The following is a 27,263-nucleotide window of genomic DNA, read 5'->3' as shown; positions in this document are numbered from 1 at the left end:
CAGTAACTCTTTCAGCACCCTCGACAGTGAATGCCGAACACAATATCGAGAAACCTGTTAAAAAAAAAGAAAAAGTTCGTACTTACCGAGAACTTCCCTCCCGGCCGTTGCCTTGGTGACGCGTCCTTGGTGACGCGCCTCTCTTGACATCGGGCCCCACCTCCCTGGATGACGCGGCAGTCCATGTGACCGCTGCAGCCTGTGCTTGGCCTGTGATTGGCTGGAGCTGTCACTTGGACTGAATTGTCATCCCGGGAGGTCAGACTGGAGGAAGAAGCCGGGAGTTATCGGTAAGTCAGAACTTCGTTTTTTTTTACAGGTTCATGTTTATTGGGATCGGTAGTCACTGTCCATGGTGCTGAAACAGTTTAACTCTTTCAGCACCCTGGACAGTGATTATCTCCTGACGTCGCGTACCGGAAATTTTTTTCCCCGAGTTCGGCCAAAACTAGTTCGGCCGAACCCAGTGAAGTTCGGTTCGATTGTCCGGGTTCGCTCATCTCAAAGACACTCCATTTGGATGTTTGGAAACAGAAAAGCACGTGGTGCTTTTCTGGTTACATTCATCCTTTTGACAGCTGGTGCGCTGTTTCAGTCGGTTCGCACGGAAGTGCTTCCGTGCGACCTGCGTGGTTTTCACGCACCCATTGACTTCAATGGGTGCGTGATGCGCGAAATACGCGGAGATATTGAACCTGTCGCGTTTTGTACGCAGCAAACAAACGCTGCGCAAAAATCACGCACTGTTTGAACTGCCCCATTGACTTCTATAGGGCTGTGTGTGGCGCGCGAAAAATACGCGGCCTGCACGCACGAAAAAAATCACGCTTGTGTGAATCCCCCTTATACCAATAAAGTTACTTTTAGGGGGGTATATAAAATAGTAAAAAGGTCCATTAGAACCCCACCTAATATTGTGTAAGTCCCCCCGTTGTGCAACCAAAACAGCTATGACCTGTTGAGGCATGGATTCCACAAGACCTCTAATGGCACGGCCAGACGTGGCGGAATTGCTGTGGGATTCCGCTGCGGACAGTCCGCAGTGGAATTCTCCAGCGGCCGTTTTTTACGGTTGTTCCATTACATTTCCTGGCAAGTTAGTTTAGACGTTGCGGAAAACTCAGCTGCGGACCATAGGCTGCAGTCCGGAATTTTCCCTCCGCAGCATGCACTGTCTGTTGCGGAGAAGAAGCGGAATTTCACTGCAGATTTCAGCCTTTGCAATGCATAATCTGAAATCTGTGGCAAGTCTGCTGTGTTTTTGGCAACGTCTGAATTACCTGTCAAATATGCAAATGTTGGTGCAGATTCGTTGCGTTATTGCCCCAAATCTGCACCAACATTTGCAGCGGAAAAACTGCCACGTCTGGCCGTGCTCTAATGGTGTCCTGTGGATCGGACTTGTTTTTCCAGGCCATCCCAAAGACGACGTGGATTGAGATCTGGGGAATTTGAGGCCAAGTAACACCTTGAACTCTGTCATGTTCCTCAAAATCATTCCTGAACAATTTTTTCAGTATGGCATGGCGCATTACACTGCTTAAAGAGTACACTGCCATTAGGGAATACCGTTGCCATGAAAAGGTGTGCAACAATGTTTAGGTGGGTGGTACATGTCAACATACCACATACATGAATGCCAGGACTCAAGGTTTCCTGGCAGAATGTTGCACAGAACATCGCACTGCCTCCGCTGGCTTGTCTTCTTTCCATAGTGCATCCTGGTGCCATCTCCACAGGTACGTGACGCACGTGCGGCCGTCCACATGATGTAAAAGAAAACGTGATTGATCGGACCAGGCCACCGTCTTCCAAGCCGCGATGCATTGTGTGTTCAGTGTTCACTGACTAACATATCCCACCCCTGGAGTTATTCACTTCACCTGTCACTGGTTTAATGGTGTATTAACATGGTGTGGTTTGGGGGCATTTTTTTTGCCACGCGGCTGAAAACCGCATTAAAAAAAAGCATGCTTTTTTACTGTGCCGTTTTTTGGAGGCACCCTGAATATTATGGCTCAATGCTTTCTCTCATGAGCCGTCAGTGTGGAAAATGTTTTTCTACATTCCTGCATTTTCATACAGTGACAAACCATTAGATATTTCACATTCTGCTCACTTTTAAAGTCACAGCGACGCACAAGTTATTGCTCTCTCAGATAAGACCCTCTTCTCATCACATTTTGGCCTTCAGTATCCCACTTATGGCATATAGAGAACTCCGGCCCCGGGGAAGCTCCTGAGGTCAGTGACCATATATAAACAGTGACATCGGGAGCTTTCCCAGGGCCGGTGTCCCGGTCACAGTGGCTGTGCAGGAAGTTCCACCGACATAACTTCCCACATCCGGACAGTTACATGACTGGAGCTTCCAGACGTATACGTTTAACGTATACCTGTAGCGGATGCCAAACAGTGGCATCCATCACCCAAAGGGCCCTATGTAAAAAAATAATATATATATATATGCACATCCACAAGTTATACTTTGCTCTATAGCTGCTAAGCAAAAATTTATAAACATGAACATGAGGTTCTTTGTTAACGTTTTGATCAAAATGTATAAGCCCACTTGCCAGTTCACGGCGACCTCTTTGAAGTGGGTCCCTACTCTGTTGATTGCAGCACCGCATGGCGGCCACTGCCACACACCGCTCCTGCAGGGGGAACAACCCAGAGGCCCAGAAGCACCCATGATATCGGGCCACGCCAAGCCTCCTTGGCTCTAGCCAGGTCCCCCCACAAGTACAGCAACAGATACCACCCCACAGTACCACAACATGTGAACAGATAGACTGCACTCACCTTTCCATGCACTCCTAGTGGCCAACTGAGAGCACAAGAGCAGAAACACTTATGAGGTCATTCCCTAATTAAAATCAGCTTGGCCTAACATGTGGAGTGCTGGTACCAAGTGAAAAAAATGAGGGGGATACACTGTATGATATATCAGTATTGTAGAACTAGACATGGACCGCACATCCACTTGTTATACTTCTCTTCGTATTGTTCTACAATACTGATATTATTATATTGTAGCAGAAAATCTGCAGTGTATCCGGCCTGTGGGAACATACCCTTAGGGTAGGAACACACTAGGCGGATACGCTGCGCAAGATTCTACAGCGTGTCCGCTCTGCAACCCGCAGGCGATTCTGTCAAAAAAAATGGACCAAATTGTGGTGCAGTTTTTCAAGCGGCATGTCTGCTGTGGAAATCTTGCAGCAATAAAAAAAGAAAATAATTATGTACCCCGGCCTTAGTTATGGCGACGCATCTCGGTCTTCTGAGCGTAGCCCGGACTCCTCGGATGACGCTTATGTCCGCTGCAGCAATCAAATGGGATGAAACTTCAGGCCAGGAGGCCAGGCTGCGCTCAGAAAAGAGGCTCGTGTGGCTAGGACTACGGCCAGGGTGTAAGTATAAGCTTTCTATTTCAAATAAAAAAATAGTTGTTTTTTTTCTCACTTGCAATTTTTGCGGTGGAATCACAGCATTTCAGTCACAACACATAGCTCTTTGTTGCGATTTTTTACTTCCCCATTGAATTTAATGGGGAAAACCTGCAAGAGAAGGGCAGAGATTCCGCAGCATAAATTTACATGCCGTGGCTTAAAAAACTGCACCACAGGTTGCGGTATTAGCGTAGGTCAGGGCAGGCGGCAGACGTTCACTCACCTTTAGCATAGCCAAAGGTCATGGCAGACAGTCTTCATAGTAAGGGTATGTGCACACAACCTGTTTTCAGACGTAATGGAGGCGTTTTACACCTCGAATTACGCCTGAAAAGACGGCTCCAATACGTGGGCAAACATCTGCCCATTGCCTGCAATGGGTCTTATGATGTTCTGTGCAGGCGAGCTCTCATTTTACGCGTCGCTGTCAAAATACGGCGCGTAAAATGACGGCTCGTCAAAAGAAGTGCAGGACACTTCTTGGAACGTTTTTGGAGCCGTTTTCTCATAGACTCTATTGAAAACAGCTCCATAAACGGCCGTGAAAAACGCGAGTTGCTCAAAAAACGTCTGAAAATCAGGGGCTGTTTTCCCTTGAAAACAGCTTCGTATTTTGAGACGTTTTTGACTCTGCATGTGAACATACCATAAATAGGAAAGTGGTCAGGGCAGGTAGAGGAGGTCAAGTTCAGGCAAGATTGGTAACGGATAATCAAATACAAGTCTAAGGAGTTTAGCACTAGCAAGCTAGAGTAAGTACCTACTTGTTCAGGCATGAAGCAACGTGGCAGGTACCCTTTTATACAGGGAAATCTGGGTGAAGTTTTGGTGCACCCTGGCCCTTTTGGCCCCATTCACACGAACGTGAATAACGTCCGTGTGCGGTGCATGGAAATCAAGCGCAACACACGGACACATTGAATTCAATGGGGCTGTTCACACATGCGTGAGTTTTCACGCAGCCAGACCCCACTGCGTGAAACTCACTGCATGTCCTATATTGATGCGTTTTCACGAATCTACGCGCCCATTTAAGTCTATGGGTGCGTGAAAACCATGCACAGCACACGGATGCACATCTGTGCGGTGCATGATTTGCGCATCAATTCGAAGGAAAAGAAAAAAACATGTGCTTTGCGAGTGCGTGAATAACGCATGCCACTCGCAAAGCGCACTGATGCATAACGGTCACACACGGACCAGATTCACGCGCGTTTTCACGCGTGTGAATCTGATGCGCCCGTCTGAATGAGGCCTTAAGAGGAGAAGAATCAGCGTGTGCAAGCACCAGAAGCTGTAGCAGGAGAACCAGTAGGTGAGTTCCAACGGCGTGGGAGGCCGCCAGCAGCATGGATCGGAGGAGAGCAGCGACACCGGCCCGAAGATCCTGGGGACTGGTATGTCTAGCAGGAGGCAGTGACGTCCATTACAAGCCAGAGGCATATCTGCAAGAAAAACGGCATTGTTTTCAGTAGCCACGTGTGAAAATGATTTTTACAGATTATATTCACAGTGAGACAATTTGGTGTCGAGTGAGATGATGGGATTGCAGTCTCCTGGGTTAGACGGGTTCACGGCACCAAGAAGTAAAGTCCAATGCAGAGGTTCCTTGTTCAAACTGGCCCCAACCAGCTTTATTTGCTTCTCAGACAAAGCAATTCACATTCACAGTAAAAGAAAATCCTAGGCCGTCTGGCCACTACCTATATCTCTAGCTATCAGGGTGAAAGGGCTGCTGCCCAGCAACTCAAAACAAACTTTTGTTCTTACCAGAGCCCTTGGCACCCACAAGTTGGGAGCACTGTGTCGGTAGATCACACTTTTCTTAAAGGGGCCTTCACAGTTGGCAGCGAATGAGACTCATAAGGCAGCCCAAACTCTGGACTGTACTCTAGACGGAGTGGAACTTTTCTTTTCCACTCCAGAAACCTGTCCCCTTTTCCATGTTTTCCACACACTGAATAAAGAGAAAGAACACCTCCTCTAGCAAAACACTTCCGATTGGTATATTGCGTATTTGTCATTACGTACAAAACAAAAATAAACCAAAAAAGAATCGAGTTGTGATGGAACCCTGTAAGCCCAGGGGAGAACTCCTTCTCATAAGTGCTTTGTGCGGTCTCCGGCTCCTTACTCATTGCAGGGGAAGATGCCAGGGAAGGAACATTGATACACACTGAGTTCACCAATGTCTACTGTCCTCAATGTACATCCCACTGTTATCATAGCTACGATGAATTCTAGGCATCTTCCTATTCACATCTCTGCAGGGTGCTGGGGAAACCCATCCCAAAGGGAATAAAACACCTGGAGCATTTTCTAGTGGATACAGAGAAGCTGCAGTGCTAAAACTAAATAAGATTTTGACTAAATGCATATTAGAAAAATGTAAATGACCAAAAAAACACATAAATTGCATAAAAAAAATACTTCAATGGTCTACGTAGACTTTAACTCCTATTCCAATGTTTGTGTATATTGTACAATGCATTTAAGGGGTTATTCGGATTTCTAAAATTGATGGCCTATCCTTAGGTTAGGCCTATCAATGTTCAATCAGTGGGGGTCCGATTCTCGACACCACCGCCGATCAGTTTGAAGGGACCGCAGCGCTCGTATGAGCGCCGCAACCTCTTCATTGTTTACGCGGTTCTTCTTGTTCGCACTTGCACGTGTTGTTACATTTGTGGCGGCCGTGCAAGGTGTCGCACTACTATAGCATTCTCTTGATAAGGAAGCTGATCTCCTTATTTCAGTATGTTCTCAGCAATATTACTAAGCATTTCATGGTAATACTGCAGGTCTCTCAGCCACTTTGGTGAGTCAGCAAGTTGCTATGACAACCAGATCACGCGTTTTAAATCATTTTCATATTATTAGGAGGTCAGACTGCAGACTATACACATCTCTCCCGGCAATGCTCACAGAATTCCTTTTGCAAGTATTTTAATACAAACTACTCTGCTCTTTAGAAATAAGCTGCAGAAACTGAGCTTAATAAATAGGAAACCAAATGTAATAGGAATGCTGGTTCTTCCTTTTCTGTACATGTTTGTACACTTTAGTTTTAACTAAATCTTAATTTTTAGAGCCACTATAGGCTCATTTGTTGCGGATTTCCATGTGGATTCTGCACCAAAATCCGTTAAAAAATGTATAGTAAATGGGGTTTTTAAAGACCCCATGCACTTGTAGCGGATAAAATCCACACGGAATTCAGAACATGCTGCAGCATGCCTATTCAGTATGTTGGAATTGGTCTGGATATTCGCATTGCATTGCAAATCCACAGCAAAATCTGTAGCAAAATCCACATTTTCTACAAGCAGATTTTGCCATGATTTTCTTGCGAATTTGCAAAATATTTGCAGAAATATCCACAGCCAAATGCAAAAATGGGTTGAGGTCTAAAAATGATATTTAATCCGCAAGTTCCCGCATGTCCATTAGCAGCACATAACACAAGACATGGAGTTTGTGGTCACATTCTGAACTCCAGCTGTTGGAATTTTAAAAGTTGTAGCAAACCTCATCATTTTAATGATTGGTGAGGGTCCGACGAATCAGATGAACAAGGCCCCTTCGGCCTCCTGACACAGACAGCCCCATTCAAACACCGGGCCATACAAGTGGTGCTGTTTAGGGAACAAATCTGAAGAGCCTGTGACACACCATTCAGTTAGACCACTGGGACCCCCACGATCAGCAAGTCATGGCATATCCTAACAAAATACCATCACTTGCTTAGGTGAGTAAACCTTTTCTGCAATGTTATCTGCTTGGCTTTGGACACAGCTATGATCAGTGAATGCAGCTTACTTGTATGTAAGTTGCTAAGGAAGTGTCTTCTGCTGTCCCATCAGTTTATCAGGATGATGCTTTACACTGCAGCTCTAGCTGTTCAGATTGACTTCTGTCTATAAGCATAGGCCCAGCACCAGCTCACCACGATCTCAGTGCCATTACAACAAGGATGGAATGACTACAAACTGAAAGAGTGTTATCCGAGTGCTGAGAACTTGTGGCACCAATGATACCCCTGAATATTTCTACACTAGTACCCCAGTACACAGTAGTGCCACCTTCAATGCACATGCATTGTAATTAAGAATGTGCGAGCCTGCCCTTACATGTCCCCTCTCCAGCAGTCAAATTAGAGCTCCTCTTGGAAGTTACAGCAGTGTTTGCCTCCTTCTCCCCTACGGAACTATACATTGTGTTCCTCAGTCTCCCCTTTACTTGGCCAGTCGACACCGCAGGACTCGCCCCACTTCCTCAGCAGTCACAGCAGGACTCGTCCCACTTCCTCAGTAGTCACAGCAGGACTCGTCCCACTTCCTCAGTAGTCACAGCAGGACTCGTCCCACTTCCTCAGCAGTCACAGCAGGACTCGTCCCACTTCCTCAGCAGTCACAGCAGGACTCCTCCCACTTCCTCAGCAGTCACAGCAGGACTTGTCTCACTTCCTCAGCAGGACTCGCCCCACTTCTTCAGCAGTCACAGCAGGACTCGTCCCACTTCCTCAGCAGTCACAGCAGGACTGCTCCCACTTCCTCAGCAGTCACAGCAGGACTTGTCTCACTTCCTCAGCAGGACTCGCCCCACTTCCTCAGCAGTCACAGCAGGACTCGTCTCACTTCCTCAGCAGTCACAGCAGGACTCTTCTCACTTCCTCAGCAGTCACAGCAGGACTCGCCCCACTTCCTCAGCTGTCACAGCAGAACTCGTCCCACTGCCTCCGCTGTCACAGCAGGACTCGTCCCACTTCCTCAGCTGTCACAGCAGGACTCGCCCCACTTCCTCAGCAGTCACAGCAGGACTCGTCTCACTTCCTCAGCAGTCACAGCAGGACTCACCCCACTTCCTCAGCTGTCACAGCAGAACTCGTCCCACTGCCTCAGTTGTCACAGCAGGACTCGTGCCACTTCCTCAGCTGTCACCGCAGGACTCGTCTCACTTCCTCAGCAGTCACAGCAGGACTCGCCCCACTTCCTCAGCAGTCACAGCAGGACTCGTCTCACTTCCTCAGCAGTCACAGCAGGACTCGTCTCACTTCCTCAGCAGGACTTGCCCCACTTCCTCAGCAGGACTCGCCCCACTTCCTCAGCAGTCACAGCAGGACTCGTCCCACTTCCTCAGCAGTCACAGCAGGACTCGTCCCACTTCCTCAGCAGTCACAGCAGGACTCGTCCCACTTCCTCAGCAGTCACAGCAGGACTCCTCCCACTTCCTCAGCAGGACTCGTCTCACTTCCTCAGCAGGACTCACCCCACTTCCTCAGCAGTCACAGCAGGACTCGTCTCACTTTCTCAGCAGTCACAGAGGGACTGGCCCCACTTCCTCAGCAGTCACAGCAGGACTCGTCTCACTTCCTCAGCAGTCACAGCAGGACTCGTCCCACTTCCTCAGCAGGACTCGCCCCACTTCCTCAGCAGGACTCGCCCCACTTCCTCAGCAGTCACAGCAGGACTCGTCTCACTTCCTCAGCAGTCACAGAGGGACTGGCCCCACTTCCTCAGCAGTCACAGCAGGACTCGTCTCACTTCCTCAGCAGTCACAGCAGGACTCGTCTCACTTCCTCAGCAGGACTCGCCCCACTTCCTCAGCAGGACTCGCCCCACTTCCTCAGCAGGACTCGCCCCACTTCCTCAGCAGTCACAGCAGGACTCGTCCCACTTCCTCAGCAGTCACAGCAGGACTCGTCCCACTTCCTCAGCAGTCACAGCAGGACTCGTCCCACTTCCTCAGCAGTCACAGCAGGACTCGTCCCACTTCCTCAGCAGTCACAGCAGGACTCCTCCCACTTCCTCAGCAGTCACAGCAGGACTCCTCCCACTTCCTCAGCAGTCACAGCAGGACTCGTCTCACTTCCTCAGCAGGACTCGCCCCACTTCTTCAGCAGTCACAGCAGGACTCGTCTCACTTCCTCAGCAGTCACAGAGGGACTGGCCCCACTTCCTCAGGAGTCACAGCAGGACTCGTCTCACTTCCTCAGCAGTCACAGCAGGACTCTCCCCACTTCCTCAGCAGTCACAGCAGGACTCGTCTCACTTCCTCAGCAGTCACAGCAAGACTCTTCTCACTTCCTCAGCAGTCACAGCAGGACTCGCCCCACTTCCTCAGCTGTCACAGCAGGACTCGTCCCACTTCCTCAGCTGTCACAGCAGGACTCGTCCCACTTCCTCAGCAGTCACCGCAGGACTCGCCCCACTTCCTCAGCAGGACCGCCATCTTTTTGCTGCCTAGTCTTTTTCAGCCCCCCCCTCCAAGCTCTATGCATTCTGCACTAAGCAGAACCATTCAGCCGCCAATTGCATGAAGGGCACAGAGTTAAACCCAATCACAAGGGCGGATTTTCAAGTGCTGAGTTACTGTTACAGCAGTGTCCATACAAATATGCTAGTCAGCGTCTCTTCATAACACGATACATTTTTCTTCTCCATGGTCTTGCTGTTATTTCTGCTCCACTAAAGCCCCATTCACATCACTTTTTTATCCCTATTTTTAGCGTGTTTAACAAAAAAGCTCCTAACATACACGTTAAGCGTCCCTAGGGTACCCCGATTGATTCCAAAAGTGTCCTTTCGGCCTTTGTTGGCCCGGTAGATGTCGGTATACCACAAAAACGAAAGTATGGAATACGCTAGTCCATTCAACGGGATCCTATAAAATACTTTTTTTTAAACATTCTTGCATTAAGCATGTACCTGATGAAGACTCCGGTCCAGAGCCGTAAAGTGTAGTACCTCCAATAAAGCCCATTTTTATTTATCTCTTTGGTCACATCTACTTCATTCTGTAGCGATGAAGTAACCTGTACATTTTTATATATTTTATTATTTAGAAATCTGGGACTATAACACTGAATCTTAATCCCTTGTTTTTGTTGGGGAGCCAGGAACCACACAAATGACCTCACCAATGGCATGTTATTCCATAGCCACATTGTAGTCATAGATAGACAGTGTGTGTATGCAGTATTGTGTAGTAGTTTATATGTAGCATTGTGTAGTTTATAATATAAAGTCTAAATTCTTCAGTGTAGACAGTTCAATTCTTCAAGGTCACTCCAAGATGAGACTTTATTTCTGAAGCCTTTGGGTGCAGCTGCCAGATTTCTGCAAGCCAGCTGATTGGCTCAGTGAATAAACGTGCATCAGCTATGTACTGACAACCTTAGCTAGAAATGTACCCTTAGTATCTGAAAATAATTGCTACTTTAATATTAATTTTAGAACTTTGATTTTACATTCTTAATAGGTATAAGCTTTGTGCACTAACACAATGCCGATGTCAACACTGCATGTGATCCTTTTTAGTGTACTTCGTTTTTCTTTAAAATTATTAAATTTTTTTGCACATAGCCTTAAGTTCCATATAGTCAAAGCAACTTGCATGTTTTCAGGCTCAGACGTACCAAAGTCAAAGCATAACAAACGCTATCAAAAAGAGTGCTAAACGTACCTTCTAGCGGACTTATTCTACCTCTATATTTTTCTGCACTTATCCATCCCTACATTTGGACTTTACATATAACATTGTTTTTGAATCTCTGCATGTATTAAAGGGTTAAAGTCGGATCCACTGTATCACCCACGTGCCAATTAAACTGGTATTTCCATCTTAAGTATTTATGGCATATCCACAGGATAGCTATGGGCAAATACTGTCATAAAATATGGACAAGCCCTTTAACAATCTTCTACCCTACACAACTTTGTATGCTCTTCTCAAACTTTATTCTATTTGCCTATTCTTTGTATATCAAAACTTAGTTCAGGAAATTTTCCATCACTCTTGACACTGTGGGGCAGATTTACTATTTTTAAAGTGGTTTAAAATAAGATAACCAATAGGTGCTATAAAGTTAGAAAAAAGTGCGTCAAGTTTATCATCCTGCATGAGCCACTGTGATAAATTTGGCAAATCTAGTCTAATTCTTAGCTGTCTTATGGCCTGTTCACATCAGCGTTGCCCTTCCGTTGAGGGGTTCCGTCGGAGGTTTCCATCGGATAACCCCTCAACGAAAAGGCAAACGGAAACCTTAGCTTCCGTTTGCATCACCATTGATCTCAATGTACACAGATACTTTGCTAATGGTTTCCGTTTGTCACAGTTTTGAACGGGTTCCGTTGTTTTGACGGAATCCATAGCGCAGTCGACTACACTATTGATTCAGTCAAAAAAACAGATCCCGTACGCAATGTTTCCGTCACTATTGAGAACAATGGTGACGCAAACGGAAGCTAAGGTTTCCGTTTGCCTTTCCGCTGAGGGGTTAACCCGACGGAACCCCTCAACGGAAGGGCAACGCTGATGTGAACAGGGCCTAAATCTAAGAACTTATTAGTAAATCTGCACCTCTGTTTATTGCACAGTTCTCTGGAATTATTGTTTATATTTATTTATGTGAAACGATTATTTCTACCGTATGTTATATTTTTACATTAACTTCCGGAAAATTAAAGGATTACAAAAAGAGTGAAATTTTTTCTTTACTAGTGGTACAGTGAGCATTTTCTTTTTTGTTAAAAGATTAATAAAAAACAAAAATGTTTGGCGGAATTTTTTTTCAATGTCTTTGCCTTAGAGAAGAGCTGTGATTGAGAAGAGCTGATAAGATTAATTATTTTCTTTAGCCTGGGAGTTGCTTTCTCCTTTGCTGATTGTCTCTCTCCTCGCTGAGATAGATTGTTTGGACTGCCAAGTATAGTGGGGGAAGAGAATTGACAACTTCTCTAATCACATTTCTGAAGAAAATTGTTATCACGTTATAAGGCTGCGTTCTCATCTGTATTCTGGGTTTCGTTGTTCTGCTCCGTCATAGGACAATGACCGTCTGAGTCTGAGCAATGAGAATACCGGAAGCACCAGATCCGTCGCATGATGGAAACCAACGGCGCTCAAAGAAACCCATTGAGTTTTAGTGGGTTCCGGTGAGTTTTTTTTCATGGTTTCCTTCATTTTGCCAGACAAAATAGTGCTTCACGCTGTGCTATTTTGTCTCACAAAAACTATGGAAACTGAGACGGAGGCCCCTAATGGAGCCTCTAACACAGATGTGAACAGGGTCTATGTCAGTTCAGCCCGTGACTAACTAAGCTGAACATCTTGATGGACAGGACTATCGATCCAACAAGCTCAAGATTTTTTTTCCAGAGTTACTTGGAGATGCTTTTTACACAAACTGTTGTATATTGGATATAGTTAATGAACTGTATGGGATATATACAGTATACGAGACATATATTGTTATTTCTTTACGTACAATCTGATTTGCCTGTAATTTAGAAATTCAATGATTTCACCACCATTATAATTTGGAGTTTTACATCCAGAAATATTTCATTCTGAAATGTGTATATGGTAATATCATGACTTTGGCTGGATCTCAAAATGTTGCACCTGTATATATGCTTATTCAGCAATTGTTTGCACCTGGGCTATGCTGCATGAAAATTGCAGATATGACTCTATCCCTGTTAAAAACGGCAGCCCTACGTCCATGAAGTAATGAATACAGAGAATGAAAAAACAGATACATGTCATTACATAATCTGGCCCTTTACTCAAGGGAAATCTGTGCTTCTGATAAATGACACTGTTCTTGTCAAAATGATTGTCCAGGAGACATTGGATTCATTAATTTCCAAGAAGGTAATATCTGATTGATAGTAATGTGAAAAAAACTATTAAGCACCCGTTAATCCTTGGAAACTAGCTTTGGCCACAGGTATTACGGCCATAATTAAAAAGGTGCTGATCTAAGTCTTTTCTTGCATATATCTTCAGTATAATTACATGACCAAGTCTGATACACTGAAACATTGTAACAAATTACAGTTATGGGGTATTAGGACTAGGCGTATACTGGTTTTCAGATGGTGAGGAGATGATACACAAAGTATATGAAATATAACATAACCTTTCATGGAATTAAATAACATACTAACTTAACTATAAAAACGACACAAAGGCTGAATTGGTGGATAAAAGTTGGCCACGGCTTCTTGAAACATAAATGTATAAACCATAAGATGAACTTTTAGTATAACCATAAAAAACTTTTAAGTGACTTAACCCTTTTCAATAAATAGCCGTGACATAAATAAATACCATTTATCATGATTGTAATCCCATGCGGATCCCTCTTAAAGGGTCCAGGTCCACACATCGGATTACAAATTTTTACATTTATAACTTAACTATAATAATAAACTACACATAGGCTAAATTGATGGCTAAAAATTGACCGCGGCCTCTTTATTAAAATTATCAAAACATCAATTGATAAGCCAACAGAAAAAATTTAATTTAACCATAAAAAACTTTAATAGCTCAGCCATAAACACAAGCCTATTTCAATATTCAAGAGCTGTCCAATCACATTATTTGAGCGATTTACCCTAACCGACCAGGTTGTCCTAAGGCAAGAGTAGTCCCACCCCACCAACCGCAATCTCCACCATAGCTTGCAGGTTTACATTAAAAAATGTCTAATACGACATCGAAAAGGTGAACAGCATTACAACTATAGAGGCCTTGCACACCACCTTCCAAATCCATATACGTGCGTGAAAACCCACCTAGCCAGGGTAAAAGTTTAAACAGAACAATTGACCCTTTTCCTAAAAATGTTTCAAAATTTAAAATCCACCAAAGCACCCGGGTGATAAATTGTGAAAATATTATCTTCACCCAGATAAACAGCTGTCTAATCTGCAGTAGCGACTTCTATGTCTGAAAAATGTAGTCAGTGGTACTAGCCTTATTCACATTATTCCTACCTAAATGTACAATTATAATACTCAGATCAGGATAAATATGGCTCATTTTTAAAACGTGTTCAACTAAACCATCCTATTTTTGGCCTCGGACACCCATCCAGAATGCCCAAACCAATCCAGGGGACATGGACAAGTTTCTACTTCGTTCGGCCCAATGTATAAAGGAATGGTCAACGATCCAGAATGTTTGACATTTTACCATAGCTTTAGAGACTGAATTTATCCTCAACACTTACATACGGATCTTCTCAATTTTTTCCATAGGCAACCTACATTCAGCAGATACAAAATCAATTACAATTCCCAGGTATTCAATACAACTAGAAGGCAACACATCTGCTAATGGAATACCAAACTCAGAATAGACTAAAACAATCGTATCGAACAACTAGTCAAGGTAATGGGTTATACCACCCATTTGTAGTCCTCACTTCAACTAATAATTCAATAAAACTAAAGAACACTTCAAAATAACAACATGATAACTAACAGCCCATAGGCAAGCACTTATAAACATAGAACTTATTATCAAACTTGAAACCTAAGGAATTAAAACGTGAAGGGTGGATAGGAAACAATCTAATAGTTGACTGAACATCGGCCTTAGCTATCAATGCTCCAGGCCCAAATTGCATATACAATATAAACTGCCTCATCAAAGGCTGCCTAAGACACGGAAGACAATTCCTTATCTCAATGCTATCATTCAGGGATAACCCATAAGGAAATGATGAATCATCCGTCTGGGTACAACACCTAATGGAGATAATCTAAAATTACAAAAGGGGTGTACAGCAAAAGGACCTGTCATCTACCAAGCACGATTTATTTTTCAATTTTCTGCTGCACAATCTCGGGGTGCATATTATCAACTCATTGACAGCCAATACCAGAATACTGTGGAACCCTAAAACTGTCAGTGAGCAGTTGAGCAATATGGTGGTTTGGATACACTCTAGCCATGGATTCATTGTCCCCAGTTGACTGAAGTCAAAGCTTTTGGCTACATATTTTTTTGTGGAGAGCTGGGCCAATAAGTTTACTTTTTTTGAAACACTGAGACCCAGAAAATTCCCGTCGACAAAAGGAACTTTCACGTTTGAGGCCACGTGCATTGCGATTCATTGTACGCAAAGCAATTGCATTTTCGGAATATTCCAACCAGTGGAGTGTTACGCTGATTTGCAATTTTCTGTGGTGCCATTAAATTTAATCAGAGGCCAACGTCTTTGGTACCCCTTTTAATTAAGGGAAAGACAAAGCTTTTGACAAAAATCACAAGCGAACCAACCATATCCTTCAAAGTTTCTATAAGCTTTAAGAATAATATCAAAATGTTGGAAAAGACCCACATATTTCTCAGGTAACAACTTCCCCATAATTCTTGCATAAATGCAAAAGGCTTGCAACCAGTTGTTAAAGGATTTGGTAACTGGACACCGTCTATCCTCTTCAGATTTGTCGTCCTCCTTGTCCGATCTGGTAGAAAATTCCTTAGATGTAGGCAAGAGGAACAGGGTATGAACATATTCACTTTGCCACGTTTTGTCTTTGATAGCCATCATGCTGCAGTGTCTGCTGACCAGGTATGACTCCTGAGCTCCGCCACCAGCGATTCCATCAGGCAGATATATGTCATCCCTCACGATACAGCTGAGCAGCACCTCCTATTTTTCTGGAAAATGCCTGACCGAGAGTCCTCCAATCTAAAGCCCGTTACTGGGCCCTAACTGAATCTTGCCGAGTGATAACTGGTCACATGAGCCTTCAACAGTACCCCATGCAAGGCATCACTGGGCCAAGCTAAAATCTGCATTATTAAATGGCGGGAATGATTTCCTGCCAAAACCACTATTTGAGGGATCCACCGGAATGATTGTAATTCCATGAAAATCCCTTCTAATGGTCCTGGGTCCACACATTATACATAGATTAAGCCCTTCAAGAGCTGTATTCTTGGAAAATTCAAGCTAGGTTATCTAAATATTAAAGGGATTGTCTAATGAAGAAAACAATTTTTTTATAGAAGCTGGCATGGTGATCAGGTCCGGCTTCTCTGGCATCGGGCTATGAGCTGTTATAACTGGGGAAAGCCACGTCTGGCCATTTCCCCCTAAATTGACTACTGGAGGGGAAATGTAGCATTACATTCTGGGCATTTAAATAAATGGCTAACAGTCTAAATCATGGCCCCTGAATGTGAGCCGCTATCCGCTCTGGCAAATACATGTTCCCCAATAGTTGTCGATAGATATCCCATTTTAGTACAGTATATTGATAATGATGCACTTCAAATCAGGAATTTTTGACAGGTCTTATGATGCTAAAACAAATAGATTGTAACAGATGTAAATAAATAGTTAACATTTAATTTTAGGAAGCTCCGGTATATATTATTGTTTATGAGATGATTGAAAGAATGCAATTTCCCTTTTACAGACCTTTTATCTTTTACCCTCCCCCTCACAGTATTTTCTGTCTAGATATAATATGAAGAATTCGATATGGATCATATCAGTTCTCGTAGACCTTTCTGTTTCAGGGGCAAATAGCTGAATTGTTAAATTTGATTCCATGGCTTTATGACTTATTAATGAATTTCACTAAAGGTTTCCTATCTTCTTGTCTTCATTAATTTACTATATCGTGCGTCATTTTAACCATGTCTGTTAAGTAAGAGAGTGTGTATTTTATATGTTGAAAGTAAGTAATGAAAATAAAATGGTGACTTTTTGTGCTATGCATATTATATGGTGTTCTACTTTTTTATACTATGTTTTTGATTTATGTTTTTACAGCAATTATGTATGTTATGGGTGCCCTTGGTCCAGCTGCAGGCTATCTGTTAGGTGGAGTACTTATTGGATTTTATGTTGATCCTCACACCATTGTCAACATTGAGCAGAGCGACCCACGATTCATTGGCAACTGGTAAGACCATGCATTTTAATAGCTAAAAGAGAAGAAAATGTAAAGCGATGGAATTTTAATTTGTGGCTGGTGGACCTGATAACTGTGACATATCTTGAGATATCGCACATATCTTTTCACACACCTCATACTTTATGTGGCACCTTTTATTTTGTAAGGAGTAGACTGTTCAGCCAGTGCAACTCTAGCTGAATCCTTCCTCTTCCCAAAGCATCACCTACCCTATTTCACCAGTGCAAGCACCTACGGTAAAGGGTATTTTGTGGGACAGCACTGACAATGTCCTGCCATTTTATAAGGATAGTCCTACATTAAAATGCAACTGTCATGAAACATTCACTCACTGAAGGATAATAACTACAATAATAGGTATTAATAATAATAATAATAATACCCAGATCAATAGTAATATATTATGGTTGTTGTTATTGTTAAAGGCTATTTCCACATTCACAACCATTTTTTTAATTGTTCAAATGCATCTAAAATAAAAAAGAGGCAACTGCGCAAATAGTTTTAATTAAAAATATCCTACCGTTTTGTGTCTACAGATACTATGAATACCTATGTGTTTTGATGGTAACTGACTACAATCAAACTCCCGGTAGTCTAATCCTGTAGTCATATTCCCTAAATTCTAAATTACTTACATTTGGTAGGTGAGCAAGAAGTAGAGGACAGATGGATGGCATGCAGGACTGCAAAATCAGACTATGCAGAATTTTTGTAGTCTGGTCCCATGGAAACATATTAACGATAGACAAGTATTTACAAAATTGCTTAATTTGTCATTGTAAAAGCATTGAAACAATAAAACAAAATTGGTTGTCAAAGTAGATACACCCTTTAATATAATTCACTGGTGAGGGGCTTGTACCTGAAGAAGAAGTACCAATACTGTAATGACGGGGGTGGGGAGACAGACAAGTGAGCCCTAATCTACCCACCACTCAGTCCCTGCCTACTTGCAACGACCCGCCCTAGGTGACGGGGTACAACTGGGCGACAGTCCCTACGCTCAATAAGTGCACGACAGACAAACAGACAAGGGTACACAGAGCTAGGGGGAGAAAGGGGCAGTTGCCCACGGCAACACCGTGAGCAACAAGAGAAGTGAACAAGCTGAGTCAAACCAGGAGAGTACGAGGTGCCAAACGCAGAGCAGAAGAGTAGTAAACAAGCCGAGTCAAACCAGGAGTGTACGAGGTACCAAACACAGAGCAGGAGAGTAGTCAGCAAGCCGGGGTCAATATGAAGCAAGGACAATGGTACAAGAAGCTGCAGCAGGGCCAGGAAACCAAACGAGAAGAATCACAAGCAAAGGAGGAACAGGAAAGGCAGGTATAAATAGACAGAGGGCGGGAGCTAGCTCCGTCTGGCCAGGCTGTGATAGGTTCTCCCACTCCTAAGCCTGCCACCCTGAGTGGTGGAAGATGGAGTCAGTCTCACAGACATAGAAGCAGGTGCAGACTGATTATCTATGGGCGTTAACCCCGAAGCTGTGCCTGGCAGATCCTTTACAAATACAATATTAGTCATAGGTAACTTGTCTAACCTATTAACAGAAAAGCCCCGGAGTTAAAACTCTATTCAGCTATTTTATAACTCTATATTTTTCACCCTATATTTTCTAAGTGGCAAAAGAAAATGTGGAATGCAATATGAGCTTTCACTGTGCTTTCCCCAGCTTTTGAAATTATGTGATAAAGTGGTGGGTGATTTTTCGCCAAATGTTGAGAATATTTTCCACTCTAGAGTTTGGGACTCTTGGTGACCACCCTTGTGGGAGCTATAAGGCTAATTTTACCTTTGCGTTCAGTGCTTCCATCAATGTTTCCATCACTTTTTTGAGTATTCTTGCAAAATTCTATTAAAAAATAATAAAACCCTGATAGACCCCCGTTACAATCAACGGCATTCTGTGGTATCTGCTTGAAAATCGATCTGGCGTAGGTGAACTGAGCTTAAAGAGGCTCTGTCACCAGATTTTGCAGCCCCTATCTGCTATTGCAGCAGATCGGCGCTGCAATGTAGATTACAGTAACGTTTTTATTTTAAAAAAACGAGCATTTTTGGCCAAGTTATGACCATTTTTGTATTTATGCAAATGAGGCTTGCAAAAGTACAACTGGGCGTGTTGAAAAGTAAAAGTACAACTGGGCGTGTATTATGTGCGTACATCGGGGCGTGTTTACTACTATTACTAGCTGGGCGTTCTGATGAGAAGTATCATCCACTTCTCTTCAGAACGCCCAGCTTCTGGCAGTGCAGCACTGTGACGTCACTCACAGGTCCTGCATCGTGTCGGCACCAGAGGCTACACTTGATTCTGCAGCAGCATCAGCATTTGCAGGTAAGTAGCTACATCGACTTACCTGCAAACGCCGATGCTGCTGCAGAATCATCTGTAGCCTCTGGTGCTGAAACGATGCAGGACCTGTGAGTGACGTCACAGTGCTGCACTGCCAGAAGCTGGGCGTTGTGAAGAGAAATGGATGACACTTCTATACACAACGCCCAGCTAGTAAAAGTAGTAAAAACGCCCCGATGTACGCACATAATACACGCCCAGTTGTACTTTTACTTTTCAACACGCCCAGTTGTACTTTTGCAAGCCTCATTTGCATAAATACGAAAATGGTCATAACTTGGCCAAAAATGCTCGTTTTTAAAAAATAAAAACGTTACTGTAATCTACATTGCAGCGCCTATCTGCTGCAATAGCAGATAGGGGTTGCAAAATCTGGTGACAGAGCCTCTTTAATGACCATTGTGATTGCAATCGAGCTTTTCCAGATAATGAAATAACTAGGAAATAGCTGAATAGAACTTTTCAGCAAACTTATATTATTCTATAGCAAATAACCAACTATAGGCATGAGACTGGCTGACTGAAATGTTTAATGGCTGTATCAGCTACTTAAAATCCAGCCCCTCCAGGCCCTGTCATCCTAAATTTATATAGTGCCAGCATCTCTTCAGAGGAAGGAGGGAAGCAGTTATAAGCTTTTACTCCTACCCTGAGTCAGCAGCGGCAGTCATTGGCAGGAACTATAGAGGTTATGTTTCATTTGCCATAACCATGTAGTCAACAAATTTATTTTTTAGTCCAAACTTATTTTCACTAAGTTGAGATGTTTAACCTTAAAAGCATTTTAAATCCCCCCCCCAATCCCCATATCTTGGATGATCTCTCGAAGATTTCATATTATAGGATCAAAACTATGGAAAGAAATTGTATTGCTCAGTTGCACATTTTGACAGAAAGTGTGCCACACCAAATATGTAGCCGATTCTCTCGAATCCCCCCACACGAAGTGGCAACATATTTGGTGTGGATAAATGTTGTAGCCTGTGGGAAATTAGGAAGAAGGTGCCCTGTGTTTTATTTGCCAAGAAAGATTAAAGGGTATTTCGGCTAAAAACATTTATCACCTATCCAGAGGATAGGTGATAAACGTTAGATCGGTGGGCGTCCGACCACTGGATGGTACATGCGCTCTGCTGCTCCATTCAAACTCTATTGGAATGACGGAAACAGCCGAGCACTGTGCCTAATTTCGCATCAACATGGAGGAAATACATTTTCATTTCTTGGTGGGATAACTGATAAAAAATGTATGAAAATAACAAAATTTGACAGATGATCCTAAACATTTAGTTGGCTGGAGATCGCTGTGAGCTTCTCCATATGACCATGGAACTGCAGACAATTCGAGGAGTAGATTCATTTTCAGGCAGCAACTTTAGAGAACCAAAAACCTTTCATGTTCTTTGGCTTGTACTTGCAGGTGTGCTATGAAGCCGCCTTTATGGTACTGCAAATTCATGTGGTTACATTAAGTAGCAAATTTTCCATTTTGTTATCCAGTATGCCACACCAAATATGTAGCTGATTCTCTCTAATCCCCCCACACCAAACATGCTGCCGCTCCTCTCAGCCCCCACACGAAACATTCCGACGCTTCTCACACCAAACACTCCGTCGCTGCTCAACAACTCCCCACACCAAATATGTCGCCACTTCTCTCGAATCCCCCCACATACCAAACAAGCCACCACTTCTCTAACACCCCCCCCCACACACAAAACATGCTGCCGCTATTCAACAGCCCTCTCCTAACCAACCACCCTCCCCCTACATGCCGGCACTCCTAACAAATCCTCACTCCACATTCCGGTGCTCAACCACCCCCCCCTACCAAACACCAAGCCTGCCGCCACAAAACCCAGATGCTACCTTCCCACCATTAGTGCGCCTGAACAAACAAACACACAGTGAAACTTACTGGATGAAAATGCAGGTAAATGCTTTGCTGTGCTCAGCCACTCCTGAACTACATGCAGTGCTGGTCCCACTGTTGCTGACGCCAACGTCGTCTGGATCTGCTCTCCATAGCCGCACTCCTCCAGGTCTTCATTCTCGACTGGCGCTATCCTTCTCGTCCTCCTAAAAAAACATAGAAGAACAAAAATTAGTGAAAAATGTTTCCCCATGGCGGAGAACAAGTGAATTTCAAATAACAAACATGCTACCGCTAATCTCCAACCCCCACACAAAACATGCCGACGCTACTCACAACCGACACAGAAAACACGCCACCGCTACAACCACCCCCCCAACAACAAACATGCCGCTGCTTCTCTGTCGACGATCCCACACAAAACACGCCACTGTTACTCACAACCCCCACACCAAACACTCCGCTGCTTCTCAACACCCCCTCTACACCAAACATGCGGCCACTACTCAACACCCCCTACACCAAATATGTTGCCGCTTCTCTCGAATCCCCCCACATCAAACGTGCCGGCGCTTTTGTCAACTACCCGACACAATACACACCGCCACTTTTCACACAAAAAAATGTGTGTGTGTGTATGTATGTGTGTGTATATTGTATGTGTGTGTGTGTGTGTGTGTGTGTGTGTATATATATATATGACAGCATATCTGTAGCACTCTGACCCTATAGCTATGGATAGGATTAGATACAGTGACTCAGCAGACAGTATCACGCATGATTGGGTTAGATACAGTGGCTCAGCAGACTGTATCACACATGATAGGATTAAATACAGTGGCTCAGCAGACAGTATCACACATGATAGGCTTAGATATAGGGCCCAGCTCACTGAAATTGCGGCTTTAGCTCTGGACCCAGGATAGGTAAGTATAATAATTTTTTGCTTTATTATGTGTTACAAATTTTTTTTATTTGTTTTTTTACAGGTTTGGTTGCTGGACTACGTCGGATTCGAGGACTACTTCGATGACGGCTTTTTTTATTATAAATAAAATGGTTAATGAGGGTTGTGTGTTTTTTTTTAAAACTTTATTACTACTGCCTTATTAATAGCTGCTGGCTGATTGACAGCGTCCATTACTAAGGCGGGGATTAGTGTTAGCCGGTGCAGAGGCTAACACTAACCCCCATTATTTTTCCGCTACCCACAGCCACCAGGGAAGTGCTGGGAAGTGCCGGGTACGATCCAGTACCTGACTATCGATCGGGGACAGTGGCCCTTCCCGTGCTGGTAATGCTAGGCTGCTGCTGCTGTGTTGTATCTGGCTGGTTATGGAAAATGAGGGGGAAAGGGCATGTAATTTTTACAAAATAGCAGCAGCAGCAGCCTAGCATTACCAGGGTGGGAAGGCACACTGTTTTTGGCCTACAGATGGTCGGGTACGGGATCGTACCCAGCTCTTTCCGCCTCCCCTGGTGGCGTTAGGTACCGGGTAATAATGGGGGTTAGTATTAGACTCTGCCATGGCTAACACTAAGCCCCGTCTTAGTAATGGACGCTGTCAATCAGCCAGCGGACATTACTATTGAGTTAGTAATAAAGTTTAAAAGACAATACAAGGACATAGAAAAATATTTTATTGAAATAACCCCCCCCACAAGTCTCATTAATCATTTTAATGAAAATAAAAAAAAGCTGTCATCGTAGTAGTCCTCGAATCCGACCTAGTCCAACGAGTGAACCTGTAAAAAACAAACAAAAAAAACCCATTAGTAACACATGTGGCAGGCTTAGATACAGGGCCCATGTGTGATACTGTTTGTTAGACAATGTATCTAAGCCTACCACAAAGTATTAGATACGTGTCCCATGTCTGATCCTGTCAGATGGGACCTGTATCTAAGCTTATCCACCAAACACACAGTTGCTCATCAGACACCACCACAAATTAACTGCTCTTCTGCTGCCGCCGCCTCCGATCTTCTTACTAAGTTCCTGCCGCCTCCGCTCCTCTTCCTTGCGCCTTCATTTCGTTGAAGCTATTGCCGGAAGCCGCGGACGGAAGTCGTGATCTTACTGTCCGGCAGGGGCTCCCATTCCACAGGAAAATGGCGCTGGCTTTCCCTTTAGGAACGTGCTTCTTTGTGTTACTGGTGTGAACTGCGCATGACAGAACATTCGCAGTTCACATACAGACGGCAAAAGCTTCGGAGAATGGAACGGCTCCCATTCGCATTCTCTAAGGCATTGTATGTGCCGTATAGCATCTGTGTATGTTACTCGACACATACACAGATGGAAAAAAAAAATGTCAGCCCCCATAGAAAACGAAAAGTATAAATAAAAAAACTGTTTTAGGTGACAACATAAATAAAATATTTATTAGTTTCAAATATATAAAAAGCAATAAAATTACAAAATAAAAAAAAATGACACCTTTCCTTTAAGCTTCCTGTTCACTGTTACTGTCTAGATCAGCGTTTCTCAAGGTTCCTAAGCAAAGTACCTTCTACTCAAATAAATAACATCAAAATACTCCCAAGGCTATGATCATACAAGGTGCTGCAACTATTAAATGCACAGCATGATGACAGTACGAGTTCACTTCTAGTGACATGGTGTGCACCCCCTGGGGTAAACGTATCACAGGTTGAGGACCGAGTCAGGATGATAAGACCTTTAGGCACTTTTTGGTTGGTATTCATGTATAGTTGAAGATTTGAGAATCTACTCTTCCTGAATTGATCTATCTTTATATAATCGTTTGGCTGGCTGGTGTTTTATTTTGGACATAGTAGCCAAAAATAAAGCCAGTGTTGTACTTTTCTAATTTTTCCGCTTGCAGGTGGAGTGGATTTCTACTCTGTTCTATGGCAATGTTACTTGTCATCTTCCCAATGTTTACCTTCCCAAAGAAGCTCCCCCCTCGACAGAAGAAGAAAAAGAAGAAAAAGCAAAGTAACTCATATGACGTTTCCAGTGATGACGACGTGATGAAAGAGAAAACTAGCAACAAAATGAAAGCCGACGCGAGTGTTGGCCCAGCCATAGGATTTGGGAAGAATTTTAGAGGTAAAATTACATCAAAGATTTGTAAGTTTTAGAACATGAACAACTCGTCATTGACTTTGGTTAAGGAGAATTTTTGATATTACAGCTAAAGAATTTCCCTGTTTCTTGTCCTAGGACTGGATGTTAGGAATATGTGATTGTCTCTCATCATATTATAGCACAGTTACTAGAGCTGTAATTCCAACTTCTTAAGCTCTCTTTGGGCCACATCAGGGTCAGTACCTTGATGGGTTTTCCATTTTCAGGGGAACATTGGAACGAAATTGAAATCATCCTCTCTCATCCCCTTTCTTTTACAGTAAGAGTAGTTGTCTGATTTAGGAGACTCATTTTCAAACCGCAAACTCTGCATTCAGGACCCCCATCTATTAGCCAGAGTGGAGATCGGCTACAGAGAATTTGTCTTGTATTGAAGGAGCGGCATGCCCATGATTTCAGTGGGCGCTGTATAATGCTTATTTATCCCTGTGGCAGAGCTACAGAGGAATTAAACAATTGCTGACGAATTACCCCACAGATGACATCTGATCCCTGAGAATCCTAGGAACGCCACACCTTGTGATCAGCATATTGTCTGGGAGCCATTCTGACCAAAGGGATTGTCCAAAGCGGACAATCCCTTTAATGTCTTTGACTATATGGAGTGGGCTCTGATCATGAGCAAGTATCTGATAATGAATCCTCGTATTATATATATATATATATATATATATATATATATATATTTATATAGATATGCGTTAGGCTTCCTCTACAGAAGTGGGTCATGGAACTTTGTTCTATCATTCTTGGTGCTTTGAACTTTATAATTTTTTTAAGATTGCAATCTATTAGTGAGTAAGTACCCTAGAAGTTGGTAGGTCCACAGTGTAATTTATGCTTGTTGTAAATGTATAAATGTAATATTATAGTGTACATTCAAATATTTACAAAGAAATGTGTAAAATTGTGCATTTTTATTTGCTTGCATTTTTGAAAATTGAGTGTCCCAAAAATGTACAAAAAAAATATGTATTTTTCTGGTGGCAAATCTCTTGCAGGAAATCCATTACACGCCCTTCATTTCAAGGATCCTACATATATTGTTTTAGTTTTCCATTCATTATTTATAAACTTCATCTCTTGTCATTTTTAGACCTTCCAAGAGCAGCAATCAGAATTTTAAGCAACATGACATTCCTTTTTGTGAGTTTGTCATACACAGCAGAGAGCGCCATTGTCACCGCTTTTATTACCTTCATTCCCAAGTTCATCGAATCTCAGTTTGGCATCCCAGCTTCCAGTGCCAGCATCTACACTGGTAAGATCATGCTAATGGAACATGTAAAGTACAATCGGAAATGGACGTTTTTATAAAAATGACTGATAGGGACATCATATATTTAATGGTTGTAGAGAAATTATATAAAATGGTAAGTAAATTGCTAAAAGAGTTCTCACCACTTTAAGCCACATGGGACTCCGGAAAATGTTTTTCTTCAGCACTCCTGTACATGTTCACTAGCTCGATAGTAGCAATACAGAATTATATTGGCTTATGTCAGTACAAAGCATTCGCCACTATAAAAAAAAAAATCACCTGTAAATGTAAGACTCTGTCCAAACCTCATTTTTCCTTCCGTCTGAGGTAAACATCAGGAGTGTTTCCCGACATATACCTCCGATGGAAGGCTACTACATATATACCACAATATGCAGCAGGAGCTATTCCGGCACATGCGAGGAACATATTCAAATAACAAGGTGTGAACACAGCCTAAGTCACAGAGTGAAATCTTTAAATATTCTCCATTTTATAGTTATATCTGCCCCTGTATCGTTCCATATCTAGGTAGATTTGCCGCTCAGGGTTATGGGAACTCTGGGTGACAATCTGAATCAGATTTTTGGGGCCCCTTTTTGCTACCTGAACTACCCTTTTTTTCTAACTCTCTCTAAATGTTTAGAAAACTTCTACCCAAAAATACATCTCCGGCAATACAATAAATAGTAGATAGAGAAGGGTGAATAATAAGAGGGAAAGGGGAGCAGAGGGTGCAATATAAAGCCGTATAGGATATATGGGCAGCAGGGGCAAACATCTCACCAGGAAGAGCCTGGTCACTCAGAACGAATGCAAGGAAAAGTAGTGGACACATTACTCCCTTACTGCGATCACATCTTTATCATTGCACTTTATTTTATACTACACCTCAGGTGATGCAGCCCTTCCAGGTTACTTGTACCCTTCGCTTCCCTTGCTCCTCCATCCCTGTCTCTCTCTAGCTATACAATAACATATTATAGTTAATGGACGTCCATAGTTACTAATGGGCTTGAGCCTTTTAATGATACAACACCTACTTGTTAGGTTTGTTCCTACTTGATACATATGACGGGCAATGAGACCCACACTACTTGGTTGTACATGGAATGTCTCATGTATTTTATTTTAGGCCTCATTCACACGAACGTATACGATTCACGTGCGTGAAAAACGCACGTGAATCTGGTCCGTGTGTGTTGCGTTATGCATCAGTGTGCTTAGCGAGTGGCATGCGTTATTCACGCACTCGCAAAGCACATTTTTTTTTTTCTAATTATTATTTTCAACTGAATTGATGGGCAAATCACGCACCGCACACGCATGTGCATCCGTGTGCGGTGCATGGTTTTCACGCACCCATTGACTTCAACGGGCGCGTAGGTGTGTGAAAACGCACCAATATAGGACATGCAGTGAGTTTCACGCAGCGGACTCTCGCTGCATGAAAAATCACGCATGTGTGAA

General features: G+C 43.3%; 1 protein-coding gene across 1 annotated transcript in view; it reads left to right on the top strand.

Moving 5' to 3' along the window:
- The window catches only part of SLCO5A1 (solute carrier organic anion transporter family member 5A1), an 81,931-nt gene that overhangs the window by 27,693 nt on the left and 26,975 nt on the right, over positions 1-27,263 (top strand). Inside the window, exons 3-5 of the mRNA XM_075828270.1 lie at positions 17,041-17,173; positions 24,267-24,493; positions 25,629-25,793. Coding sequence (XP_075684385.1) covers positions 17,041-17,173; positions 24,267-24,493; positions 25,629-25,793 — 525 coding nt within the window. The remainder of the gene's footprint in view (positions 1-17,040; positions 17,174-24,266; positions 24,494-25,628; positions 25,794-27,263) is intronic.

The sequence above is a fragment of the Rhinoderma darwinii genome, chromosome 5 (assembly GCF_050947455.1).
Source record: "Rhinoderma darwinii isolate aRhiDar2 chromosome 5, aRhiDar2.hap1, whole genome shotgun sequence".
Classification (NCBI taxonomy): Eukaryota; Metazoa; Chordata; class Amphibia; order Anura; family Rhinodermatidae; genus Rhinoderma; species Rhinoderma darwinii.
This window is presented reverse-complemented; position numbering and strand designations above follow the sequence as displayed.